General features: G+C 43.1%; 4 protein-coding genes across 5 annotated transcripts; all 4 read left to right on the top strand.

Moving 5' to 3' along the window:
- The first annotated feature begins 12 nt into the window (after positions 1–12).
- On the top strand, positions 13–3,750 carry LOC148722724 (uncharacterized). Its single transcript, XM_088733519.1, has 3 exons — positions 13–1,680; positions 2,777–2,974; positions 3,469–3,750. The coding sequence occupies exons 1-2, from the start codon at positions 1,425–1,427 to the stop codon at positions 2,920–2,922; spliced, it is 402 nt and encodes a 133-aa protein (XP_088589645.1). The 5' UTR covers positions 13–1,424; the 3' UTR covers positions 2,923–2,974; positions 3,469–3,750.
- A 3,801-nt stretch (positions 3,751–7,551) lies between these two features.
- Positions 7,552–11,616, top strand: LOC111333985 (sushi repeat-containing protein SRPX-like). Of its 2 annotated transcripts, none has more exons than XM_088733518.1 (5): positions 7,552–7,709; positions 7,955–8,197; positions 8,964–9,176; positions 10,930–11,130; positions 11,537–11,616. In XM_088733518.1, exons 1-4 carry the CDS (start codon positions 7,649–7,651, stop codon positions 11,118–11,120), a joined length of 708 nt encoding a protein of 235 aa, XP_088589644.1. In that variant the 5' UTR covers positions 7,552–7,648; the 3' UTR covers positions 11,121–11,130; positions 11,537–11,616. The 2 variants fall into 2 exon arrangements, with proteins under 2 accessions (XP_088589644.1, XP_088589643.1); XM_088733517.1 differs by having other exon boundaries at positions 7,553–7,709; positions 10,924–11,130.
- Positions 11,617–19,287: 7,671 nt separating this feature from the next.
- On the top strand, positions 19,288–20,520 carry LOC148722723 (uncharacterized). Its single transcript, XM_088732111.1, has one exon. The coding sequence runs from the start codon at positions 19,318–19,320 to the stop codon at positions 20,386–20,388; it is 1,071 nt and encodes a 356-aa protein (XP_088588237.1). The 5' UTR covers positions 19,288–19,317; the 3' UTR covers positions 20,389–20,520.
- Positions 20,521–24,980: 4,460 nt separating this feature from the next.
- On the top strand, positions 24,981–26,195 carry LOC148722722 (uncharacterized). The gene has a single exon (XM_088733586.1). The coding sequence runs from the start codon at positions 25,086–25,088 to the stop codon at positions 26,154–26,156; it is 1,071 nt and encodes a 356-aa protein (XP_088589712.1). The 5' UTR covers positions 24,981–25,085; the 3' UTR covers positions 26,157–26,195.
- The last annotated feature ends 1,298 nt before the right edge of the window (positions 26,196–27,493 follow it).

The following is a 27,493-nucleotide window of genomic DNA, read 5'->3' as shown; positions in this document are numbered from 1 at the left end:
AGGTACTAATTACGGAGCGAGGTTAAGTAGAACCAATGTCATTGTGGATTACCTTCGACGTTCACTCAAAATAATTCCGTCGTAATTAACTATCTAACTCCCATGAATGACCAAAACAGAGTTTCTTCTTACAATATTCTTAAATTATCAAGCAGAACGAGTAATGAGAATAAAGAAAAATATCAGCTAGGGGATCATTAGTTGATCCAATACCAAAATCCTCGAGCTGACATCATAAGAATTGTATGGCAGACAGTTAGCAGAATTGCTAATTAGATCTTGGGAGTAAAAGGGTCAGCCAAAACTTCCTTCCACTGGTGATGACTGAATTCTTGAAGGACTAAAATATTGCACCTGTGACTCGCAAAATATAAAATTACAGCTTATAAAAAGTACTTTGAGGAGAACGCAGTTTTTCAAATAAAGAATGAGAAATTTACATTTAAATGAATCATATCATATGGTTGAGTTCAACACAAGCGGCCGGCTGAGAAAACAAAGTCAAAGTCATGAAATTGATCTGATTCATGCATATCAATCATCAGTGTCACTAGTATTTAGCTAAGACTGAAGAATAAAGATATAGATAAACAGGGCTGGAAAAATTCAGGAATGAAAGCTGCGATAGAACTTTTTTACATACTTTAGTACAAATTCTGAATATTAAACATATCTATCAAAGTTATCAGACCGTCTAAAAGGGTAAATATTTCTCTCTTAACATCTAAACTTGAGTAGTAGATATGAGCCTGGGAATATTCTTTCTGGCATTCATATACTTGAGGCCACAACTTTTTCCCTGGAATTTTATTATCTCAAAGCGGCTGAAACAATTATTGATGAGAAGTAACTGATATGACGAACTGTTGAAAAAGTTCTATTGATTTTTAAATTAACAGAACTTTTTCATGTTAAAAAACATCAGTCAAACGTGAGTTAAATCTTCCTTCCTTGCGTGAGGTACAGGATTTATACTTTTGGAAATACGAGATTCGTGCGTTGCTCTATTTAAGGAGATGTGTTGCCACGAAAATAGGGAAAATAGCAGACTTTCGTGCTTTTCCAAATGCAAGTTGGTAATCATTCTTTAAGAAATAAAGTTTATTCATCTGACGAGTAAATGTTTGCAATCTTGCACCTGTGACAATTATAAAACAAAAACAACTGAAGAAAGTGACAATTTATTAATCTCTGATAAAAAATGTCCACAGCTAGGAAAACCTTCGCAACTCTTATTCGTCAAATCTTTCAGGAGAGACATCGCTTTAAAGATGATTCCTCGATTTATCATTTTCACCGTTCTTCTTGCCAACATTGCTATTGCCGCAGCAAGACTCATCATTCGGGCTTACAGCAGTAGCGAAAAATGCTTCTTCACCAAGTGAATGAGATGCAGCAAGAATCAGTCATGAGGTCTTAATGACATGTATCATTTTCACTCTCCAGACCAGGAGCCCCCAGTTTTCACATATTTCCCAATAGATGATATCACAAAGACAGTAATCAGAGTTAATTGGGATCGTCCACTAGCCAAAGACAACTCTGGAGCACCTCCCACTATACAGTGCAACAGAGTATCTGGAGAGGAATACTCTGTACCTGTTTCGTATCAAGTATTTTGCGAGGCTAAAGATCGGGCTGGCAATAAAGCGGAATATAGCTTTCAATTAGTTCTAAAAAGTAAGTACACAGGGTCCTTTTGTTGATAAAGCGCCTCTTTAGACTAAAAGGTATTTTACAGGACATTTTGCGTGAAGATCTCGAAACTTTCCCCAGCCATAGCAGCACAATGGAATGGACTACAGGACAGTTTATGGAAACCATTACGGTGACGAGTCAAAGTACCGTAAACGTTAAGTGATGTATTAGAATTTTTTAAGATGCTTTTTAACAGTCCCTGGCCACATGTTGAATTTTAAGTCCAAGGAACGATAGCTACTGGGCGACTCAAATAAAAAAAAACAGTCCCGGAGAAGCATAGTCTAGCTGTTAGACTCCCTGGTGCAACAACCGTAAGTCTTCTCTAAATAAATGGCTGTTTCCATAATAACAAATACTTTGTCAACTACAACAGACAGAGTGACATCCAAAAGCGATGACCACGTGCATGCGCAAACCAAACAACTGGAACCGTTGGAATGGACTGGACATTACACCTGGGAGAGGCTTCTCAGTGAGAGGGCTTTTTTATAGGGGTAGCTTATAAGATTGTACGCAGTCATTTTGTTTTTTCGGAGATTAAAGACGTAAGGAGAGAGAACAAGAAAGTCTTTTAAAAGTTATTATAAGTTCATTTATAAAAATCTATCTGAAAAGATATACCGAGCATTTAAAGGCTAAGAATATTCCACACAGCGCTTTAAAATCACGTGTCTATTTTATCTTTCCAATCACATTTGCGATTTCTGCCCCGCTAAAATCAGTGTTTAACTCATGTTTGCCTCCTGAGCCTCTTACGCGTCACACAGCTGATCTTTACAAGTTATAGGATAGTTTTGCTCCCAGCCAATGAATTACAGTGCTGTAATCCATCTACTTTTTCTCGGACAGCTGCGGGGCTAGATCAATGAGAAATCTCTCGGCTTCTCTGCCGTTTTCGCCATATGGTGAGAACACGAGAGGGCTGAGGTAGCCATGCTCGACGTGCAGTGACGCTTTTTCTCGTTCTCATTGCTCGAGGGAGCCTTGCCAAGTTTCTGGTTCAAGTAGACCTTTCCGTGATTTTTAAAATGAATGCAAACCGTGAAATGAAGCTTGTAATTCATTTTTTCTGCAGAAGAACAATGTCCCTTGTACAAGCCTCCTAAGAATGGTGTTCTGGCCTGTTTGTATTTCGGCTCGGACCCTGCTTGTGCTCCAGTGTGCGAAAAAAATTTCGACTTCGCCTTCCGTCCACCTCGGGTTTACCTGTGTTCTGGTTGAAAATGACAGAATTTGGAACCTGGGAATTACGGACCTTGGCCTGACTGTTCTGGTATTGTTATGATTTCGAATAATAGTTTTTTTTTATAGGTTCTTGTGCTGGTAACAATGAGCAACTTTAGTTTCCCATACAGCCCTGAGATGAATCATTGATCCTCTGATCAAATGATTTCCTATTTAACTTTAGCAGCTAAACAGATCAGATCCCGGCAGTAAGATGACATCCCAAAACATAAAACCAAAAAAATTGGAACAGGAATTGGAAATTATAGCATGACCTAAAACACTACTACATCTTCATTAACCTCACGAATCAGTCAAGAAAAGTATTGTCTTTCACTTCGAAACAAAAGCTAAATACTTTTTTAGATAAAAGTGATGGGAGGTCAGTTTTTGTTTTCAACGGTTTCGTACGGAATTTTATCAATAATTCTTAACCTAGCGATGTTTTTATTTTGTTGAATGGTTCGGTGAATTGTTTTCATACGGCTCTTCTCTTTCATAATAGATGAATGAGTGAAGAACTTCGATTGCATTTTTCCGCAGGGCCGTCTGACGGGAGTAAAATGCTCTTTCCTGAACATTACTTTGATGTTGACCAAAAAGATCCTGTCGTTCAAATACGAATGAACCTCATTTCGTTAATGAAGATGTTTGGCTTTTGCAACTTTGGGTCTGCAAACTGCGTGGCTGATAAAGTTAAAGTATACTTTTGAACCTCTAAAGGTGACTTTATTGCAGATAGATACCGACTAAGCAAGAAGTATAGATAGCGATAAGCTTTAAAATGCGACTTGATGTACTCGCTGAATAAAGGTTACAAATACATATATTGGTACGTAGAGTTTTTTAAGGGTGAACGGGGAGGGGCAGGGTGAGGGAAAACGAGGAATGAAAATGTTATTTGTTACGAGCTTTATGGCGCACCATAGTGGTGACGTTATTCTGGTCGTTCCATTTCAAAGCGGCCTAACTGGATGCCAATCCCCCTCCAGTAGAATTCTTATTTTCACGATTGAGATCGGCCAGAACAGAAAGGAGATTGATAATATAAAAATGGTAATTAATCTATTGGCAGAATTAGAATCATACTTGAAAAGATATCTTCAAGAGAAAATAGCCTTAAAAGATTTTCAAGCTAATTGTTCTAGACATCAGCATTCCGGAGTTGCTATTGCTCTAAATTTACACACCTCATGACATCTTTTTGTTCAAAAAAAAAAAAATATTAATACAATTTTACGTCTCAGCAACAAAATCCGGCAAAGTAAGTGAAACCCTGTATTTTCCATAAAGCCTCGTTACTTTTATTCTGACATAAGTAAGAGTCATATTTTTTCCTTATTTCGGAATAATTTTTTGGAAAGGTGAACGGTAGTCAACGGTATTCAACGTTTGAAGACGATTAAGCCCACATTCATCCTTGTGAACAATTATACCTGTGTTCAACCAACTGGTTAAGCCTAAAAATGCAACATTTGGGTCATTAACTACTTTCAGATTCTGCCAATATTTTAGTAACGTCTCTTATCTGTCCAGTTCCAATTTTACGCGTTCGTAATTTTGCAAAAATGGATGAGGCATAATCCGAGAAGTCTCAGTCTACTCTCGCGAAATTGACCATGTACGTGACACGTGAAACTTAGTAATCTATTGTTAATTCATTTATTGTCTTTGACTTTTATTTTACCCAGCTAATTTGATGGATTGACAGAAAAATCGCACCTGTGACCAAAACAGACAAAGACAGCTTCGTAAATAATTCCTTAGTTCCCTTAACATCACGTAACAACCGTCTTTACCTTTAAGTCTTAATTTGCTTGATAACTGACCTTACCGCATCATATCACTGTGAGAAGTCTCTAGCAGTTTGAGATAATTTCTCACTTTTTCATTTTGAAAGTCCTTGTCGCTTTACTTACGATAGCATCAGCAGGTACGTAGCCTCAGCCCCAGCCTCCTACTTACTGCTAGTTACACAAGTTATATTTTGTTCTCACTATCGTTTTAGACCAACAACCGCCCCCTAACATAAACATGTCTCGGAGACAATCTGTTTTTTTGTAGCATTGTGCAGCCTGTAACCGAAGTGTGAGTTATACCTTTACAAACCGAAGATCTATAAACTTCAACTATTTTACTATTTTTGCGAGAGTACGAGACGACGTTTCAGAGGCATAATAAAAAAAAGGCAAATAAAGGATTCAGATGAGGAAGACACCAAGAAAAAGGGAAATATTGATCGCATTCATGCTCAAAACTCAAATTAAATAGTCGATATCTTGCTGGGAAGATGACGGAGAGCTACAAGAGGCAAAATAGGACCTATTACCGATATCAAAATTGTCACATGATTCTGTCATCAAATTATGTCTATAATTCAAAAGTAGAAGGTTAAAAAAAGAGGATATATTTACCTACCAGACTAGCAGGGCGGCTTTTCAATTGTTGGGCGCCCTCTCTACTTCAAAGGTTTTTTCTATTTTTTTTTTTGGTCACAAGAGAGACATGCTCCTTGTTCGATCCTCCCCAAAACAGGGCTCTGGTATATAACTCCGTTAATGGAAGTAAAATTTTTGCTGTGATGTGTCAAAATGGGTTCGACTTCACTTTCAGTCCTCCTTTACTGTACTACTGTTCAGGTGGCAAATGGCATTTTTATGGACTTCCCAGCATTCCGTTCAGCAAACAACCTCCGGGGCCTGATTACTCAAGTAAGTTTATGGCGAATTGATCAACTTAATGTTTCTGGGGCACTTCATAAATCTTTTAAATTGGTAAACGTAGAAGTAAGCGTACGAGAAGGTTAACATTTTTGATGGTGAATATATCTATCATAATGAGCTGTATGCGGGTACAAAACCAGACAAGTACAAAATCTTCAAGATTGTCAGGACGCCCAGAGAATAGGTAAAATTCATGCAATAAAAGAGGGTTATAACAAGTACTAATTCAAGCCATATATTCACAACCAAAGCTCTTCTTCATATTTTTTACTCGTCAATACGAAATATCTTAGGGACATATCTTACTCAAGGAGGATCAATAACAAGTCGAATATAAATCTTATTATATTAAGTAACGGCTAGAGGCTTGGAGCCTAGATTGAAGATCCCGATAGACATCTCGGCAGTGCGCCCTCCGTCCAGGAACTGGCCATAAACCGTACTTAGGCTCACACGTCCAATGTATCAACATTTGTCAGGGATCGCCATTTAATCAAAAAACACTGAAAGACATTTTAATTCCTCAAAAAAGTATTCCACATTTTTTATTTCCAATATGCATTAAAGATGAATTATATTCAAGTAGGGAAAGTGCTCCATGTTCGGCTGCTGTCAAAGGTTCAGAGAGCTTTTACTTGAAATGCCGCCCAAACGCGTGTTTCGAGAATCAAAAGGTGCCGAAGAAGAGGAGTACTTGGATAGTTATATTCCAAAGTCTACGCATTTGCCACGTAGGCTTACAAAATCCTTGGCGAGTGGCAAAGTTCTAGAAGAAATAAAGACGTCAACTTTGAGAAAAGAGGAATCAAAGTCGAAGTGGACAGCGTTCAAAGCTTAGAGTGTTGCACCTGTGTTCAACTATTTCTACAAGTCTCGAATGAGATAAATACAAGTTTGTGCAGGTTAGGAAACGATGCTGAATTAAAGGTTTATTATATCAAGTAGCCAAGACTGGACGCTACATCAGTCGAAGTTGATTGTTATTACAAGTAGCTAAGAGTGGACGCTACAAAGGCGATTACATAAAACAACGCTGACAAACTTAATTTACATTTTGACAGCACGAAAAATACAAACTAATAAATACCGAACTAAACTATCGAGGCGAGAACTATTTACACTAATTAAAGTAACAAAGACGAACGACAGAATGGATAAAAAATAACTCTCGTGGCTACAACCTCTGTACTTTTGCCGTTTTAGCAAGCTTTTTCTTGCTGTTCCAGCGTTTATTAATATTTTGCGGTCAAAGTAAACCTGAGACTAATGCACATGAATGTTGTCAATCTTATTGTTCGAGACATCAGCTTTCCTGAGTTACTATTGCTCTAAATTTACACACATAATAACCTTTTATGTTTAAAAGAGAAGACAAAACTAATGTTGTTTTACGTCTTAGCGACAGATATCCAGCAAAGCGAGTGAAACCCTGCATTTTCCATAACGCTTCGTTATTTTTATTCCGGCACACGGCTGGAGTTATATTTTTTTTCTTGTTTCGGCATAATTTTTCGGAAAAGTCAAAAATATTCAACGTTGCCTTTAAAGTCGATTAGGCCCACGTTTATCCTTTCATTTGTCAATAATTACACCTGTTTTTAATTGAGTTATTAAGTCTAAAATGCAACACTTGGGTCATTCAGTACTTTCAGATTCTGCCAATATTTTAGTAACGTCTCACCTCAGTCCAATTCCTTGCTGCCACTAATTTTACGCGTTTGTGATTTTGCAAAATGGATGAGGCATAATCCCAGAAGCCTCACTCTGCTCTCGTGAAATTGACCATGTACGTGACACATGAAAATGAGTAATTTATTGCCTGCTAAATTGAAGGATCGACGGAAAAGTCGCACCTGTGACCAAAACAGACAAAGACAGCTGCGTAAATAATCCCATAGTTCCCCTCAACACCACGTAACAACTGTCTTTTTAAGTCTTCATTTGCTCGATAACTGATCTCACCGCGTCATATCACTGAGAGAAGTCCTTAGCATTTCGAGATGATTTCTTACTATTTCATTTTGAAAGCTCTTCTCGTTTCCCTTACGATAGCATCAAAAGGTAAGAGGTCCCGGCCATCTCGTCATCTTGAATAAAGAAGATGGGAATGGCGCATTACAACTTATCGTACAAAAAGTTTTTATCGAGAAATTTTACATAGCTGTTGAACTGTTTGTAGACGTTTGATGCAAGACGTTTTGAGTTGCTATAGAGCTGTGGAAAAGAGGCTAGGACTATCATACAAGATGCTGACTCCTACCGCCGCTAAATACACAAGTTATATTTCGTTCTCATTTTCGTTTTAGACGAACAAGCGCCAGTTTTCACGGTTTGCCCGAAGTGCATCACAAAAGAACTCACAGAGCTTGAGATCCGTGTTCACTGGTCTGCACCTAAAGCAACGGACGATTCTGGTGTGGTGCCCGCTATAGTATGCAACCAGCAAAATGGAGACTTCTTCTCTGTTCCTAGTACAACTTTAGTTGAATGTATAGCGATAGATCAGGCTGGAAATCGAGCTACCTGTAGCTTCAAGATCACTCTAAAACGTAAGCTGAAACTCTTCTATTTGAATAAACAATTTCCTAAGATGATCTAATTTTAAATTTTGACTGGAATTTATAAAAAGCATTTGATTGTGTGCTTTGATTATTCAGGTGAGAGCAGTCTTGAGAAGGAGTGCTCTCGGTAGTAATAAGTAACGTAACAACGTGCTTAGCGGAAGACAAGTGGCCCTTTACTCTTATGATGACTTCCGCTCACGATGTCAAAACGTCAATCATTGTCGCCTACAGCAGTCCTTTTCAGGTTCACTCGAACCATGCCATCAGATGTTATGATCAACACATTTAACTAAACTACGTATTAGAAAAAATCTGTTTTTGTGCAGCATTGTGCTGTCTGCTATCGAAGTATGAGTTAACCTTGAGAAACCGAAGATCTATAAACTTCGATGAATTCACTATTTTTGCGAGAATACGAGACAACGTTTCCGCAGCGTAATAAAAAAAGGCAGATAAAGGATTTGGATGAGGGAGAAACAAAAACTTGGTCAAATATTGATCGCATTCATGCTCACAATTGAAATAAAATAATCGATACCTAGCCGGGAAAAATGACGGAGAAGCAAAATAGGACATACTACCGATATCAAAAGTATCACATGATTCTGTCATCAAATTATGTCTATAATTCAAAAGTAGAAGGTAAAAGAAAACAGGAAATATTTACCTACTAGATTGGCGGGGCGGTTTTTCAATCGTTGGGGGCCTCCTCTACTTCAAAGGTTTTTTCCTTTCTTTTTTTTGTCAACAGGAAAGAGATGCTCCTTGTTCGATCCTCCTCAAAATGGAGCTCTGGTATGCAACTCCATTGGTGGAGATGACGTTTGTGCTGTGATGTGTCAAAATGGGTTCGACTTCACTTTCAATCCCCCCTACCTGTACTACTGTTCAGGTGGCAAATGGAATTTTTTCGGAATTCCCGGCATTCCGTACAGCACACAACCTCCAGGGCCTAATTGCTCAAGTAAGTTTATCGCGAAATGATCAACTTAATGTTTCTGGGGCACTTTATAAACCTTTTAAATTGGTAAACGTAGAAGTACGCACATGAATAGGTTAACATTTGTGATGCTGAATGTATCTATCATAATGAGCTGCATGCGGGTACAAAACCAGACGAGCGCAAATTCTTCAAGATTGTCAGGACGCCAAGAAAATAGGTAAAATTCATACAATAAAAGGGGGTGATAACAAGTACTAATTCAAGTCATATATTCACAACCAAAGCCCTTCTTCATATTTTTTACCCGTCAATACGAAATATCTTAAGGACATATCTTACTCAAGGTGGATCAATAACAAGTCGAATATAAATCTTATTATATAAAGTAAAGGTTAAAGGCTTGCAGCCTAGATTGAAGATCCCGATAGACATCTTGGCAGTGCGCCCTCCCTCCGGGAATTGGCCATAAACCGAACTTAGGCTCACACGTCCAATGTATCGACAATTGTCAGGAATCGCAATTTAATCAAAAAACACCGAAAGACATTTTCATACCTCAAAAAACGATTCCACATTTTTGATTGCCAATAGTTCCCTTGTTAGTTACTGCAAAACTTTGTGACAGAAGCAAAGAATTTTCCAGGTCATTGCTAAATTTAAAAACCGTCATCATATATATGTATGAGCACCAGTTCATTAGTCGTTATCTGTAATTACGCAATCATTAGCGCTTCGATCTTATTTAATGCTCTTTTTTCATTTCAAAAGTTGTAAATAACTGAAGAAGGTCTCTGACGGAAACGTTTTTTATTAAAATTTTTTTATATTTTTGACGTCAGAAGTTGTCCATCCTCGCAATTTTTAAACGTTCTATATATATATATGACTACCAGTAGTAACTGAAAATGAAGACTTCATCTGCCATAAAAGTGCTCGATGGTTTGACCAGAGCGGTGAATAAAGATGAGTTTCTGGAGTCGGACTAGTTCAAAAACATTTAATTGCTACTCGGAGTTTCATGCTTCTACCGAAGCAATCATCAGGCATCTAGCCAGTTGCCTGATGATTGCTTCGTTGGAAGCATGAAACTCCGAGTAGCAATTAAATGTTTTTGAACTAGTCCGACTCCAGAAACTCATCTTTATATATGTATATATATATATTTTTTCTTTTGAAAAACGAGCAGTAGTATTTTATTGGGTTTAAAAACATGAGTTGGAGCCGAGCGTTTTTAGAGCCGATAAAATACTGCTGCTCGTTTTTTGAACGGCTTCAATAACCCATGCCTCTGTAGAAATTTAAATAAAGGCGACATGAATGCATTAAAGGTTATTATATTCAGATAGGAAAAGTCCTCCATGTTCGGCTGCTGTCAAAGGTTCAGAGAGCTTTTACTTGAAATGCTGCCCAAACGCGTATTTCGAGAATCAAAAGGTGCCGAAGAAGAGGAGTACTTGGACAATGTTCAAAGCTTAGAAACGATTGTTGTAAACATGAGCGCTAAATCCTCCAGTTTTTGCTTGATAAAGTTTTTCGAGGAGGTGTGTAAAGAGAATGGAGTGTACTATCCTCCTAGGGGTTTGCAAAGTATCTGCAGGGGATTGCAGCTTCATTTGGAAGACCAACGGAAGCAATGCAATCGGCTTTGTTTCCTTCTCTTCAAGGCATCCCTTCAGTCTGAAAGTCAATATATTCCTTATCATCTCGGAATAATAAGAGCTCCAGAGTCGATTTTACCTAAATTTCTTTTTTCTACGTTTATTTCCAGGCACAGTACAACCATCTTCCATAAAGATTTCTGGTGTCCCCGGTTTTTTCTTTGATGGCGACATAAACGACCCCAATGTCCTCCAGACCGTCAAGGAGAATTTCATTTCTTTGGCAACCGCAGGTTACATTCCTCCGTTTTTTTGCAAAGAAAAACCGGAGTGCAGCGTTGATACACTTAAGGTGTATCACGAATAGAGCCACTAAGGTAAGAAAAATGGAATGCATCTATATGTTATAACCTCTTTATGAAAAAATTTTGTTGCAATCTGAATGAGTGGCCTAAGAATGTGAGGTTTTAAGCCAAGTAAAAAACATTGGCATTTCTTGATCTTGAAAAATTGATAGATTTAAACTAAAAAATATATATTATTCATTTTCGATTCTATGCAAGATAAGTGATTCGGTTTTTGGCAATTATCTAATAACATGCGATAGAAATCTGGCGCTCATTTTCTAGGTCTAAAACGCTTCAGACAGATTGAACAATAATTTGCTAAACATTTCAGCTCGAACAATAAGATTCAGGATGAAATGACGGAAAACTATGCCAGAAGGTTACGAATACGAAATGAAATTGAATATCAATTCTGATTTTGTTTTCTTTTTAACAGGTTCACAAGAAACCTTCGGGTAATTTCAAAAACATGTCTCCATGTACATGTCAATAAAAATAAACATTATGTTGCCTGAACTTTCTGAGTTTTATTCGCTCATAAGATCTAAATCGTCTGGTCTGAGATATAAAAGCTTGGTTACAACAGTGACTATATCACAATGGGAGTTTAGTTTTACTTTTGATTGGTCGGGGGTGACGCAAGTTTCAGGTACTAATTACGGAGCGAGGTTAAGTACAACCAATGTCATTGTGGATTACCTTCGACGTTCACTCAAAATAATTCCGTCGTAATTAACTATCTAACTCCCATGAATGACCAAAACAGAGTTTCTTCTTACAATATTCTTACATTATCAAGCAGATGAGTAATGAGAATAAAGAAAAATATCAGCTAGGGGATCATTAGTTGATCCAATACCAAAATCCTCGAGCTGACATCATAAGAATTGTATGGCAGACAGTTAGCAGAATTGCTAATTAGATCTTAGGAGTAAAAGGGTCAGCCAAAACTTCCTTACACTGGTGATGACTGAATTCTTGAAGGACTAAAATATTGCACCTGTGACTCGCAAAATATAAAATTACAGCTTATAAAAAGTCCTTTGAGGAGAACGCAGTTTTTCAAATATAGAATGAGAAATTTACATTTAAATGAGTCATATCATATGGTTGAGTTCAACACAAGCGGCCAGCTGAGAAAACAAAGTCAAAGTCATGAAATTGATCTGATTCATGCATATCAATCATCAGTGTCACTAGTATTTAGCTAAGACTGAAGAATAAAGATATAGATAAACAGGGCTGGAAAAATTCAGGAATGAAAGCTGCGATAAAACTTTTTTTTATACTTTAGTACAAATTCTGAATATTAAACATATCTATCAAAATTATCAGACCGTGTAAAAGGGTAAATATTTCTCTCTTAACATCTAAACTTGAGTAGTAGATATGAGCCTGGGAATATTCTTTCTGGCATTCATATACTTGAGGCCGCAATTTTTTCCCTGGAATTTTATTATCTCAAAGCGGCTGAAACAATTATTGATTAGAAGTAACTGATATGACGAACTGTTGAAAAAGTTTTATTGATTTTTAACTTAACAGAACTTTTTCATGTTAAAAAACATCAGTCAAACGTGAGTTTAATCTTCCTTCCTTGCGTGAGGTACAGGATTTATACTTTTGGAAATACGAGATTCGTGCGTTGCTCTATTTAAGGAGATATGTTGCCACGAAAATAGGGAAAATAGCAGACTTTCGTGCTTTTCCAAATGCAAGTTGGTAATCATTCTTTAAGAAATAAAGTTTATTCATCTGACGAGTAAATGTTTGCAACCTTGCACCTGTGACAATTATAAAACAAAAACAACTGAAGAAAGTGACAATTTATTAATCTGATAAAAAATGTCCACAGCTAGCAAAACCGTCGCAACTCTTATTCGTCAAATCTTTCAGCAGAGACATCGCTTTAAAGATGATTCCTCGATTTATCATTTTCACCGTTCTTCTCGCCAACATTGCTATTGCCGCAGTATTGGGTAAGCAAGACTCGTCATTCGGGCTTTCAGCAGTAGCGAAAAATGCTTCTTCACCAAGTGAATGAGATGCAGCAAGAATCAGTCATGAGGTCTTAATGACATGTGTCATTTTAACTTTCCAGACCAGAAGCGCCCAGTTTTCACATATTGCCGAAAAGATATTATTATAGATGATATCACAAAGACAGTAATCAGAGTTAATTGGGATCGTCCACTGGAGCACCTCGCACCATACTGTGCAAAGGAGTATCTGGAGAGGAAAACTCTGTACCTGGTTCGTGTCAAGTTATTTGCGAGGCAAAAGATCAGGCTGGCAATAAAGCGGAATGTAGCTTTCGATTAGCTCTAAAAAGTAAGTAAACAGGGGGTCCTTTTGTTGATAAAGCGCTTCTTTAGACCAAAAGGTATTTTACACGACATTTTGCGTGAAGATTTGGAAACTTTCCTCGGCCATAGCAGCACAATGGAATGGACTACAGGAGTTTATGGAAACCATTACGGTGACGAGGCAAAGCCACGTAAACGTTAAGGGATGTATTAGAATTTTTTAAGAAGTTTTTTTAAAAGTCCCTGGCCACGTGTTGAATTTTATGTCGTTTTTTTTAACAGTCCCTGGCCACGTGTTGAATTTTAAGTCCAAGGAATCATAGCTACTGGGCGCCTCAAATAAAAAAAGTCCCGGAGGAGCATAGTCTAGTTGTTAGACTCCCAGCTGTAACAACCGCAAGTCTTCTCTAAAAAAATGGCTGTTTCAATAATAACAAACACTTTGTCAACTACAACTGACAGCGTGGCATCCAAAAGCGATGAAAACGCGCACGCGCAAACCGAACCACTGGAACCGTTGGAATAAACTGGACATTACGCCTGGGAGAGGCTTAACAGTGAGAGCGCTTTTTTATAGGGGTAGCTTATTAGATTGCACGCAGTCATTTTGTTTTTTCCGAAAGATGTAAGGAGATCGAACAAGAAAGTTTTTTAAAAGTTATTACAAATTCATTTATAAAAATGTATCTGGAAAGATAAACAGAGTCCTTAAGGGTTAAAAATATTCCACACAGCGCTTTAAGATAACACGTGTCCACTTTATCATTAGTAATAATAATAATAGTTTTTTAATTTTTTTAATACATGATCTTTTACTTCAAAAAATCAGTAAAAATACAGGATAACAAACAGAATTAAGACAAATTAAGGTATAGATATTAAGACAAGTTTAAAAAGTCTCTAGCTGAGAGAAAAGTGTTGAATCTCTTCGGTATTAACAACTGTTCTACAGAGTAGCAGAATTTATCTTATGTCTGCATTATTTTGCTTCAGCTTCATTCAGCAGAACAGCAAATAAATTGACGATACATGATCGACGTCCTTAATAACAATAATAAATTTTTCCTTCAAAATATTCCACAAAAAGCAGTTTTCGAAAAAAGAAGAGAAAAATTCAGTAAGCTAAGCTACATAATAGAAAATTGACTACTTAAATTCTGGCTTGCGCACTTTCCGATGTAATTTCAGTGTCAGATATATAAATAATATAAATATATATAATATATATATATAAATGATAGCGCTGCAGTTAGATAGCTCTCGCTTGGCTTTGCCTTTTGGCTACCTTGCGATTGAGCACTCTACACTGGGGTTGCCATGCACTTAGCTTTCGGGCGAAGCTCATCACCTTAGTTGTGATTTGAGCACTCTCGCATGGCAACATACCTGCACTTGGTCCCACAAGTGTAGCGCCCAGGCAATGGAGCACTGCACTGATGAGGCCCAGGATTTACTCCTTCACCTCCACAGTATTCACTCTACTTTGGGATTCTGCGCAGGATCACTCTTGGGGCACGGACTCTTGTGAGTATTTGTCTTTTGGTTGATTTTAGTCCTCTTTCGCCTTTTTATCTTTCGGCGTTTTTCGGACTTCTTCGGCAACCCTGCCGATTTCCGGCTTCGAGCCGATTTCGGAGGGTTTTTTCGGTCCTTTCTTCGGCCTTTCTCGACCGTGGTTTCCGGGTGTTCGGCGTTTTCCGATTTTTCCGGTGTGTTTTCGGCGAAACAAAATTTTTCGGTCGCCCATCCAGTTTTGGGCTGTGTTGCGTGGGGCCGAACTCACGTTTCTTGTTGAGTTCTGGGCACTACAAAATCTTAATAAATAATTAGTTATATAGATGCCCACTTCCAAGAGCAAACTGGGCATGTTGCTAAAGTTGTGTCTATCCAGCAGTGCCCCGGTTTTATTGCCAGGGTGACTTTTGATGATGAAAAGGGTGCGTTAGCTATGTTCCACTATCAGGAATGTGGGTCGGTGGTTCTTAATGGGGTCGAATGTGAGGTCATTTCTCCCCCCCCACCACCCCCTCAAGTTAGTATGGTTGTCGTCCACTGGTTTCCTTATGAGGGCCCAGTGGAATCAGTTAAGAACGCGCTTTCAAGCTATGGTGAGATCAAGTCTGTCCGCCATCAAATGTGGCCTGGCAAGCCGTCAGTCTCTACTGGCTGCCGTCTTGTCAGAATGGTTGTCAAAAAGGAAATCCCTCGTTTCATTTCCATCGGGGGTATTCGCTGCAAGGTGTGGTACCGTGACCAGCCTTTGCGATGCGATATTTGTAGACAAGTTGGACACGCGGCAAAACAGTGCCCTGATAAGGGTAAGTGCCGCCGCTGCCACAAGGCGGGGCATTTTGCTAGGGAGTGTACATCTGCATGGAACCTTCCCCAGGCCCCCCCGGTGGCCCCTGGGGCCCCGGTTGGTAGCACTGGTGGGGAGGAAGGGGCTGGCGATGATGGGGGTGACATTGATGAGGGCGATGCTGCTGAGGCGGCTGGTGATATCGAGTGCGAAGACGCTGTCGATGGTGATGGTGAAGCCGAACCCTTGGTGGGTGAAGCGGCCTCCCAGGTGTCAGGCATGGAGTTGGGCACCCCTGTTTTGGACTCCAGCGGCCAACTGGTGCAGGCACAGATTCCTATCGCTCCCCCGGCCAGTGGTGACCCTGTGGCCGATGGGATAGCGGCTAGTACCCAGGCCTCGGTGTCGGGTGCTCCTCTCTTTGAGGATGAGACTTATGCTACCCAGGCAGTCCAAATGCTGTCTGTTGCCGCTAATAGTTTCGTTAGACAACTTGCTGATAGTGCCGCACAAGAGTTTGAGCTCGCTGAGTATCTAGCCAATGCCAGCGCTAATACTGATCTTTCTCCTCGGACTGGGTCAGAGAGTAAAGTCAGTAATTGTAAAGGAAATAGTGAGGCTCCGAATGATGAGCAAACTAGAGGGGCAGACGCCTCGGTTAAGACCCCTTCTGGGTCAACTGAAAATAATGATAGAGAACTAGTGTCTAGTAATGAAGTAAATGGTGGTACTGACAGTGCCCCTAATTCAATTAGTGTAGTTAACGTTAATCACGGTAGCGCTACTGATAATTTATCTAGCAAAGGGGAAACTGCAAGTGTGGTCCCTGCTAAAGTAAATAGTAAAGAGGATAAGAATGCCAAAAAAGGCTCTACTAGTGGTAAAGGTACCAGTAAGAATAATGTTAGCTCTTTGGCCCTGGCCGACGAGCTTTCCGAAATGGATACAGCTCCGGCCATGGCTACTCGTAAGAGGCCTGCATCGGACCCTGGTTCTGAGTCAACCCCCCAAGACCCGGATCCAGAACCTCCGGCTACGTCGGCTTTGTCCCGGCTTGCAAAACCATCTGCAGCAGCATTGGGTAAGGCTGGCAAGAGGTCCTCGGGCGGTAAGAAGAAGACCTAAGCATGATGGCTTCCCTTTTGTGCTCAGTGATGGCTCTTTCCATCCTTACCTTAAACTGTAATGGTCTGCGGGACCAGTCTAAAAGGTTTGGCTTTCTGCAGTGGTTGCGTTCCCTCCCCGTGAAGGTTGATGTTGTCTGCCTGCAAGAAACTCATTGTGTCACTCTGGCTGAGTGTTCTTTGTGGTTTTCATCGTCCGGCTTTTCGTCTGTGTTGGCTCCTGGTTCTGTTCACTCGTGTGGTTGTGTTATTCTCTATCGTTCTTCTTTATCTCTTCTAAACTCCTGGTCTGCCGATGGTCGTTATCTGCAATGTGAATTCTCTCTCTTTTTGGCAAAGTCTTCCGTGTGGTCTGTGTCTATGCCCCTAACTGCAACCCTGCGCGGAACAAATTCCTTGATGACCTCCATTCGAAAGTCGATCCATCTGTCCCTACTGTTCTTACTGGGGACTTCAACGCCGTCTTTGACCGAGCCCTTGACCGGCGTGGTTCTGAACCTGCAAGTTCATACAGAGACAGTTCCTCTTCGCTGGCCCAGCTTTTCGAGGCATGTTGTGTTATGGATGTGTGGCGTTACCTCCATCCCTCCTCCTCGGGTTTCACCTGGACCAGGTGGGATGGCAGTTTGGCGTCGCGCATTGATCTGTTTGGGGTGCCCTTTGCCTGGCTCCCATCGGTGTCCTCTTGCGCTATGTACTGCTGCCCCTTTTCGGACCACAGTGCAGTAGTGCTGTCTGTCTCTGTTCCCGACGTCGTCCCACCTGGGCCAGGCTACTGGAAATTGAACACATCCATGTTAGATGACCCGGAATATTGCCAGCTCGTTAGGGAAGAGTGGATTTCGTGGCGTCGTACCCTTCCTGGCTTCCCCTCTCTCGCCAAATGGTGGGACCGCGGGAAAGGTCGGATAAAAGGCCTTACCATCAGGTACTGTCGCAAAAAGTCATCTCAAACAACTGCATCGAGGGCTGCCCTCGTTCGCTTGATCGATCATCTTCGGGCCAAGCTGGATGCTGGCATGACCTCCTGCGCGGGCCCTTACCGATATGCGCTGGCGGATCTGGCAGCTATGGACACCTACGTTGCCAAGGGTGCTCAAGTGCGATCAAGAGTTAAGTGGGTTGAGGAGGGAGAGTCCTCCTCGGCCTATTTCTTCCGCCTGGAAAAGAAGCGGTCTGCCGACCGCCGCATCTCTGCGCTGAGAGAGCCCGGTGGCTCTATTGTTTCTTCTTCTGTTGCTTTGTGTGCCACTCTCGGCTCTTTCTATTCCGACTTATATACGGCCTCTCCTACTGACACTTTGATCCAATCTTCTCTTTTGGGTAATCTGTCTTCTGTCGTTCCGCGAGATCGGGCTGATAGTTGTGAGGGCCTCCTCACCCCCCTCGAGGTCTATGACGCTCTCAAGGGCATGAAGCGGAACAAGGCTCCTGGACTGGATGGCCTTCCAGCGGAGTTCTATCTTCGTTTCTGGGACGTAGTCGGTGCTGATCTCGTAGCTGTTCTTAACGACTGTTTTTCCTCCGGTTCTTTGTCTCTCTCTCAGCGTAGAGGTGTGATCTCGTTGTCTTTTAAAAAGGGGGATCGTCTTGATCCAAAGAATTGGCGTCCCATTTCGCTGTTGAATGTCGACTATAAACTGGCATCACGAACCATTGCTGGCCGGCTCCTCCGTGTCATTCACCTGGTCGTGCACCGGGACCAGACGTGTGGAGTGCCGGGTCGGTTCATAGGGGAGAATGTCACCTTTCTCCGTGATGTTGTGAGTTATGCTGAGTCTGCGGGCACCGCGGTTGCAATCTTATCCCTCGACCAAGAAAAGGCCTTCGACCGGGTGGATTGGGGCTTTTTGCGATCTACCCTTGTCACCATGGGTTTCGGCCCCCAATTCATTGCTTGGGTAGACTTGTTCTACAGGCAGGTCCAAAGTGCCATTAATGTAAATGGTCATCTGACACCGTTTTTCGGTCTCTCGCGAGGTGTCCGGCAGGGGTGTCCCCTCTCTCCTCTGCTGTACGTTTTGGTTTCGGAGGTCCTTGCCTGTAGTATTCGCTCCAACCCCCGTATCGTTGGCCTTTCCCTCCCGGGGTGTCCCCCACTATCCCCCATATCTCAGTATGCTGACGACACGTCGTTAATTTTAACATCCGACGATGGGATCAAAGCTGCTCTGGAAGTTTATCATCAGTATGAGCGGGCGTCCGGGTCAAAGATCAATTTCGGAAAGTCCAAGGGCCTTTGGTTGGGCGGCTGGCGGGGCCGTACGGACTCCCCCGTCCCTTTCGATTGACACCTTCGAAACTCAAGGTCCTTGGAGTGTTTATCGGTCCTGGTAACCTGGAAGAGGATAATTGGCGCCCGCGCATTTCTGCGGTGGACCATGTTCTCAAATCCTGGCGTTCACGTGTTCTGACCTTTCGCGGCAAGGCTCTCGTTATTAATGCTCTCGCCCTCTCCCGGGTCTGGTATGTGGCGTCACTCATCCACATGCCGGCTTGGGTGGAGACGGAGCTTACTCGACTTGTGTTTTCATTCTTTTGGTCTGGCAAGCGGGAGCTCGTCGCCCGCGCTGCAGTAGTGCAGCCAGCTCTTTTTGGTGGTTTTTCAGTGGTCAGTGTTCGCTTCAAGGTGTGGGCTCTTCTGGGTCAATGGGTGAGGAGGTTTGCCTCCTCTCCTTCCAGTTGGGTCACACCGATGTCGTTTTGGTTTCAGTCTGCCCTTGGTGTCTCTCCTCTCGTTGCGTTTTCCCGCCCTTTTTCTGTTGACTCTAGAGCCTTGCCACCATTCTACCAGTCTCTGATCCTGGCGTGGCGGAAACTTGATGGGTCTTTTGCCACGTCCAGGGATTGCCTTGTTTATGCTTCTTCGTCTCCTTTGGTCTGTTCCCCTGTTGTCAGCATGTCTTCTAAGTCATGCTATTTGTATCTCCTTTCTGAGAACATGGTCCAGCCCCGTTGTGTGTACAAGTATGAACTTCAATTCCCTAATCTTGATTGGCCTGCCACGTGGCGTACCCTGTCTATGTTCGACCTGGATCGTCGTGTCACCGACCTTAACTGGAAGATTGCGCATGGCGTTCTGTACACCGCTCGGCGTCTCTCTCTTTTTGGTTTGTCGGTTTCTCCGTTCTGTTTTTGCGGTCCCCAGGTTGAGTCACTTGAGCATCTGTTTTACTATTGTCCGCTTGCTCAGAGTGTTCTCTCCTGGGTCCAGTCTTTGTTGTTCGTTTTCTCCCCTATGAGTCCTGTCATTCTTTTACGTCATGTTCTTTTCGGGTTTAAGACGAGTGAATTGATTTCTGTCCCTTGGGGTTTCGTCTACCTTCTTAATGTTTCTAAGTACTGTATTTGGTTGTGTAGGAACGATTACCGGTTCCGTAATGTTCGTCCTGGTGCCGTTGCGGTGATTGCGTCCATTAAAGCCCGCTTGAAGTTTTATCTACCTCTAGCCTTCAGGCGGTGCAAATCTAGCAGACGTCGTCGCTTCTTCCACAGGCAGTGGTGCGCTCGTGGCGTTATTGCTTCTGTCTCAGGCAACTCTCTGGTCTTCAATCCTTAGTTCTCCCCCTTCTCCCCCGTGTGTTCCTGTGTCCGTCATGTTGCCTTTTGTGCTGGGTCTCCTTCATTGGTGTACTGCACAGGGGTTTTGTTCCGTCTCAGTCCTGTTGTGTCCGTCATGTAGCCACTTGTGCTGGGTCTCCTTCATTGGTGTACTGCACAGTGGTTCTGTTCTATTCATGTTTTGTCCATGTTTTTGATTGCTTTTGTCCCTACTGTTGTAGGTAAGTGTGTCAGCGGGTATGCGTGAGTGTGGTATTTTGGTGCTTTGACTAACCATTATCACTAATCTGAGCATGGGAGTTTAATCTTTGAAAGTGTGTGATTAACCTGGGAGGTGGGGTTCGATCCCCCAGCGAGTTTGGCGTCCTGGTGGGCCCTCCGTTTATGGCGGTCCCAACCCTCAAGCCCTTGCACTCTGGCGGCGGGTTTGGATTAGACATTTAGGTCGGCAGGCATTGCACCGCCCTCACGGGAGCCTGGCCGTCCGCCTTAAACATAAAAAAAAAAACTGATGAGACCCACATGACGCGGGATTTTCCTTGTTGGTGGTTTTGCTTTTCTGGCAGGAGGTCACTTTGGTCTGAAAAATTGTAAGTATCTTGTCGTTTTTGCCTTTTCTGCACTTGTGAGTACCTGCCGGGAGGGAAAGCTTTGGAGTTGTCTTTTTCTTTTTTCGCTGTTCGTCACCCATCCAATTTTTTGTTTTTTTGGTTGGGTCCGAACTTGGTGGGTCAGCCGTTTGGGGCTTTTTGGGCTTTGCCCTTTTGCTCCCTTTTTTTCTTTTTTTTTCTCCATGGCTCCGCCTTTGGAGAAGACCATAGACATTCGGTGTACTGGTTTCCCTGCTGGAACTTTACAATCTGAGGTGATTAAGTACATCCATGACTATTTTGCAGTGGAATCACAACATAAAGTAGTTTCCATTCAAGAATGTCCTGGCCGTATAGCCAGGGTCACTTTTACGGAGGGCGTGGCTAAATTGGTTTTTGAAGAACAGGGTTCTGTTGTACTCAATGGGGTTAAGTGCTCAGTCATAGAGCCTCCCCCCCCTCTCCCCCAGTTCACTAATATTGTGGTTTCTTGGTACCCTTATGAGTGGCCAAATGATGCGGTGGCTACCGCTCTGTCAGGTTATGGGGTAGTTAAAAGCGTTAGGCACCAGGTTTGGCCGGGCTTGCCCGATGTCTCCACTGGTTCCAGAATTGTATCCATGGTGCGAACTAAGGAAATCCCCCGGTTTGTGTCAATCAAGGGGGTTAGATGTAAAGTTTGGTACCGTGGCCAGCCCCTCCGCTGCGATATTTGTAGAGCGATTGGACACAAGTCTGCAGCATGCCCTGATAGAGGCAGGTGTTTAAGGTGTCACAAAGAAGGTCATTTCGCTCGGACTTGCCCCGACGCCTGGAACAAGGCCTCAGCTCCTACTGTCCCAAGTGTGGCAGCCCCTGGTGATGAGGCGGTACAACCTTTGGACGCGGCTGTTGTTATTCCCCCTCCTCCAGCTGGTTCAGTTGATGAAGTTTCTGCCCTCTCTGCTTCGGATGTTAACGTTGCTGACCCCACCCCTCCCGAGCCTGTGGACACTGCGATGGAGTGTGGTGATGTCTTTCCTCCTGCCTAGCAGGGCCCACTTGATTCTCAAGGTTATTTTAATAAGAATGTTGTTGACCCAATTGTAGTTGTGTCTGGTCAAGGGGCTAGTGTTCCCTCTAGTGATATAGACTCCTCGGAGTCTGGTGTTAAATTGTATGACGAGCACTTCAGTCAGTTGGATGAAGTTGCTAGTGTCACCTCGTCGGTTGTTCAGGGTATTTTGAGCAATGGTGATATCCTATGTAGTACAAATAATGAAATAATTAATGATACAAGTAGTGAAATAATTAACAATACAAGTAGTGATATAATTAACGATAAGGCCAGCGCTGGCAATGGGGAAGTTATCTTAGTTAATGAAATTGCAAATGAACCTAATGTAAATAGTGAAAATAGTGAAAATAGTACCTTACCTAATGTAGATGAGCCTCAGGACTGGGGTTCCATTGTTGACTCTCAGGATGTGAATATGTCACCGGCCTCTGGCCAACGCAAAAGGCCCTCTACCTCCTCGACTCCTAGGCGTCGTCCAGCTAAGAGGACCCCGGGCACTCCTCAATTGCCTGTGGGCCCTTCGGCTGCTACTAGGGTTAATGCAAGTCGTGCGGCTAAGAAAAAGTCATGATGTTTCTTTCATGCTTTGTGATGGCTCTTTCCATCCTTACGTTAAATTGTAATGGTATCCGGGACCAGTCTAAAAGGATTGGTCTCCTGCAGTGGTTGCGATCTCTCCCTGTGAAGGTTGACGTTGTCTGCCTTCAAGAAACGCACTGTGTTACTCGGGCTGAATGTTCTTTGTGGTTTTCTTTGTCTGGTTTCTCTTCTGTGTTAGCTCCGGGTTCTGTCCATTCCTGTGGTTGCGTCGTGCTCTATCGTCCTTGTATCTCTCTTCTTAATTCTTGGTCTGCTGATGGTCGCTATTTGCAATGTGAATTCTCTTTTCATGAAAAGGTCTTTAGGGTGGTTTGTCTCTATGCCCCCAATTGCAACCCTGCACGGGATCAGTTCTTTGATGGCTTGCATTCGAAGATTGACCCTTCAATACCTACGATCCTGGCTGGCGATTTTAACTCCGTCTTTGACCGGGCTCGAGACCGACGTGGTCCAGCTCCTGCCACTGTACCTAGGGATAATTCCTCCTCGCTTAGTCATCTTTTTTATGCGTGTTGCGACACTGACATCTGGCGTTACCTCCACCCCTCTTCTCCGGGGCTCACCTGGACCAGGTGGGACGGGAGTTTGGCGTCGCGTATTGACATGTTTGGGATTCCTTTTGCATGGGTCCCATCGGTGTCCTCTGTTTCTGTGTATGTCTGTCCATTCTCGGATCATCGTGGCTTGTGTTTGTCTGTGTCTGTTCCTGACGTCGTCCCACCTGGCCCTGGCTTCTGGAAGCTCAACACCTCAATTTTAGAAGATCACGATTATTGTGAACTTGTCCGAGAGGAATGGTCCGCCTGGCGTCTTGCTGTCCCTCGCTTCCCCTCTCTCGCTAAATGGTGGGATAGGGGGAAAAGCCGGATTAAGGGGCTCCCCATACGTTTTTGTGCCAGTAGGGCCCGTAAGACATCTGCATGTAGAGACGCCTTGGTGCGCCTTGTTCAACATCTCCAGGAGAAAGTCGATTCGGGGGTTACTTCTTGTGTGGATCCACTGCGGTCGGCTCTCTCTGAGCTTGCTCGCCTAGATTCTGATGTGGCGAAGGGGGCCCAGGTCCGGGCGCGAGTCAAATGGGTTGAGGAAGGTGAGACTTCCTCGCGTTATTTTTTTCGTTTAGAGAAAAAACGTTCTGCCGACCGTCGCATCTCTGCGCTGAGAGAGCCTGATGGCTCAATTGTTTCTTCTTCTGCTGCTCTCTGTGCGTCTCTTGGTTCCTTCTATTCTGGTCTATTTACTGCTTCGCCTACAGACTCTCATGTCCAATCTTCCCTTCTCGGTAATCTGTCCTCGTTTCTTCCTCAGGATCAGTCCAATAGTTGCGAGGGCCTACTCACACCATCTGAGGTCCTTGACGCTCTCAAGGGTATGACACGCAACAAGACCCCAGGTCTAGATGGGCTCCCTATGGAGTTCTATCTCCGTTTCTGGGATGTGGTTGGTGCTGATCTTGTGGCTGTCCTTAATGAGTGTTTTTCTTCTGGCTCTCTTTCTCTCTCTCAGCGTAGAGGTGTCATTACTCTGTCATTCAAGAAGGGGGATCGTCTCGATCCTAAGAACTGGCGGCCCATATCTCTTTTAAATGTGGACTATAAGTTGGCGTCGCGGGCCATGGCCGGGCGTCTTCTCCGCGTGATACACCTTGTCGTCAATCGCGATCAGACGTGCGGGGTCCCTGGTCGCTTCATTGGCGAGAATGTCGCGTTACTGAGAGATGTTGTGAGCTATGCCGAGTCCTCTGGCACCCCTGTTGCGATCCTATCTCTTGACCAAGAAAAAGCCTTCGACCGAGTGGATTGGGGTTTTATGCGGTCCACTCTGGTCGCCATGGGTTTTGGTCCGTCCTTTGTAGCGTGGATTGACCTATTCTATACTCGTGTGCAAAGTGCTGTAAATGTTAATGGTTACTTGACTCCCTTCTTTAGTCTTTCTCGTGGTGTCCGGCAGGGGTGTCCATTATCTTCACTCTTGTATGTTCTTGTTTCGGAGGTCCTTGCGTGTAGCATTCGTGCAGACCCCCGTATTAAGGGTCTGTCTCTCCCAGGTTGTCCTCCGCTGTCTCCCATCTCTCAGTACGCGGATGACACATCTCTCATACTTACCTCGGATGAAGGCATCTCGGCTGCTCTTGACATATATAGGTGTTATGAATTAGCGTCTGGATCGAGGATTAACCTTTCCAAATCTAAGGGTCTCTGGTTGGGTGGATGGCGGGGTCGCACGGACCCCCCAGTTCCTTTTGACTGGTCTCCTGTCAAGCTCAAGGTGCTGGGGGTTTTCATTGGCCCCGGTAACCTTGAGGAAGACAACTGGCGCCCTCGCATCAATGCGGTGGACCATGTTCTCAAGTCTTGGCGTGCTCGTGTTCTGTCTTTTCGTGGCAAGGCCCTCGTTATTAACGCTCTCGCCCTCTCCCGGGTTTGGTATGTGGCCTCTCTTATCCACATGCCGGCCTGGGTGGAGGTGGCGCTCTCTCGTCTGGTTTTTTCTTTCTTTTGGTCTGGCAAGCGGGAGCTCGTCTCTCGTACTGCCGTTGTTCAATCCCCCCTTTTTGAGGGTTTCTCTGTGGTGAACGTTCAGTCTAAGGTGAGGGCCCTCCTGGGCCAATGGGTGAGGAGATTTGTCTCTTCTCCTTCCAGTTGGGTCACTCTCATGTCTTTTTGGTTTAACTCCTTGTTTGGTGTCTCTCCTTTTGTTGTGTTTTCTCGTCCTTTTAGTTTTGACCCTGGGGTCTTGCCACCCTTCTATCAAGCTCTGGTACTGGCGTGGCGTAAGCTCGACGGGGCATTCGCTACGTCCAAAAACTCTCTGGTTTATGGTTCTTCGTTTCCTCTTGTCTGTTCTCCTGTCTTAACCATGTCTGCTAAGTCTTGTTACCTGTACCTTCTCTCTGAGAACATGGTCCAGCCTCATTGTGTTCTAAAGTTTATGTTCATCTACCCCAATCTCGACTGGCCTGCCACGTGGCGCGCCTTATCTTTTTTCCATCTTGATCGCCGTGTTATCGATCTGAATTGGAAGATAGCGCACGGCGTCCTGTACACCGCCCGGCGTCTTTCCTCGTTTGGTTTGTCTATTCCCCTCTCTTGTTTTTGTGGGCCCCGGGTCGAGTCGCTCGAGCATCTGTTCTTTTATTGTCCACTTGCTCAGAGTGTTCTCGCCTGGGTGCAGTCTTTGCTATTTTGTTTCTCTCCTATGTGTCCTGTCATCACTCTTCGTCATGTCCTTTTTGGCTTTAACTGTACTGACCTTGTTTCTGTTCCGCGTGTTTTTGTCTATCTTCTCAATGTCTCTAAGTTTTGTATCTGGCTGTGTAGAAATGATTTCCGGTTTCGAAATATTCGTCCTAGCGCCGTGGCGGTGATTGCATCCATCAAGGCCCGCCTGAAGTCCTACCTACCAGTCTCCTTCAGGCGGTGCAAGTCTAACAGAAGTCGTCGCGTGTTTTATCGGCAGTGGTGTGCCCGTGGTGTCATTGCATCCGTGCATGGTGACTCCCTCCGGTTTGCTTTCTAGCTGTTTTGGTTTTTGTTGTGCCTCCCCTTGGCTGGCTAGGGGCTACGATTATTGTTTTGGTTTTTTCTGGTGCCTCCCTTTGTCTGGCTAGGGGCTATGATTATCGTTTTGGTTTTTTACAGTGCCACCCCTTGGCTGGCTAGGGGTTATTATTATCGTTTTGGTCTGCTATTATTATTGTGAGTGCGTTCTTCCTTGGAGTGAGTGTGTAATTTTTAGGTGAGGTGGGGTTCGATTCCCCAGCGAGTTTGGCGTCTGGTGACCCTCGTTTATGGTGGACCCCATCCCTAAGGCATTGCACGCCTGCCGTGGGTTGGGTTTAGACATGTAGGTCGGCGGGCACTGCACCTCCCTTCATCGGGGGCCCGGCCGTCCACCTTAAACATAAAAAAACTGATGAGACCCACATAGGTCAAAACAGTGTGCATTGTCTGCAGTTAAATGATATATATATATATATATATCATTTATATCCAAATGTCCAAATTGAGCACTCTATCTAGGATGAGTCATTGCCGTTGCAATTGCGCATGCTCGCTGGTTTACTCTAGTTTGAGCACTCTGGCATGGCTTAGACGATACCACAAAGGTTGGGTCGTTTGGGGTGACCGTCTCGGTTCTCCCCCATCCTAGCATTAGCACTGCACTGATGAGGCCCAGAAGGCCGAAACAGTACTGTCTGCAGTTAGTTATATATATAATATATATATAAATAATAATAATAATTAAAATTTATATAGCGCAAATTCCATATACATGATCAAATGCGCTTTACATGAAAATAAAGAAAATGTAGGAAAAAAAATATATATATGTAAAGTTACAATTTTCCTAATGAGATAAGAAATTAACAAGCACTAACCAAATGAGATAGAATATTAAAAAGCACTAAGCTAATGAGATGGAAGATTAAAAGCCCGGGTAAGAAGGTAGGTTTTAAGATTACGTTTAAAACTAGAGGAGAGAAGGCCAGTGATGTCACTTGGTAAGTCATTCCAGAGACGTAGTGCAGCATAGGAGAATGCCCTCGCTCCCAATGTGGGTAACATCTTACCACTTGGGACCTTGAGCAGAAGTTTTTGATTGAAGTTTAGCTCATATTTAGAGGGAATTTTAAAGCTAATAAGCTTACAAATATAGCCGGGTACTATACCGTGCAATGCCTTAAAACACAATAAAAGAATCTTAAATTCTATACGGTACCTAATTGGTAATCCGTGAAGCTGGCACAACAGTGGTGTAATACGGGTAAACTTGAGTTGTTTAAAGATTAGCCTAGCGGCTGCATTTTGAACCCTTTGTAGCTTGTCAGTTTGTACTTAAGGTGTACTATAAAG

This window comes from Stylophora pistillata, chromosome 9 (assembly GCF_964205215.1).
Source record: "Stylophora pistillata chromosome 9, jaStyPist1.2, whole genome shotgun sequence".
NCBI classification, from domain to species: domain Eukaryota; kingdom Metazoa; phylum Cnidaria; class Anthozoa; order Scleractinia; family Pocilloporidae; genus Stylophora; species Stylophora pistillata.
The sequence above is the reverse complement of the archived record's forward strand: the minus strand, read 5'-3'. Positions and strand labels throughout refer to the sequence as shown.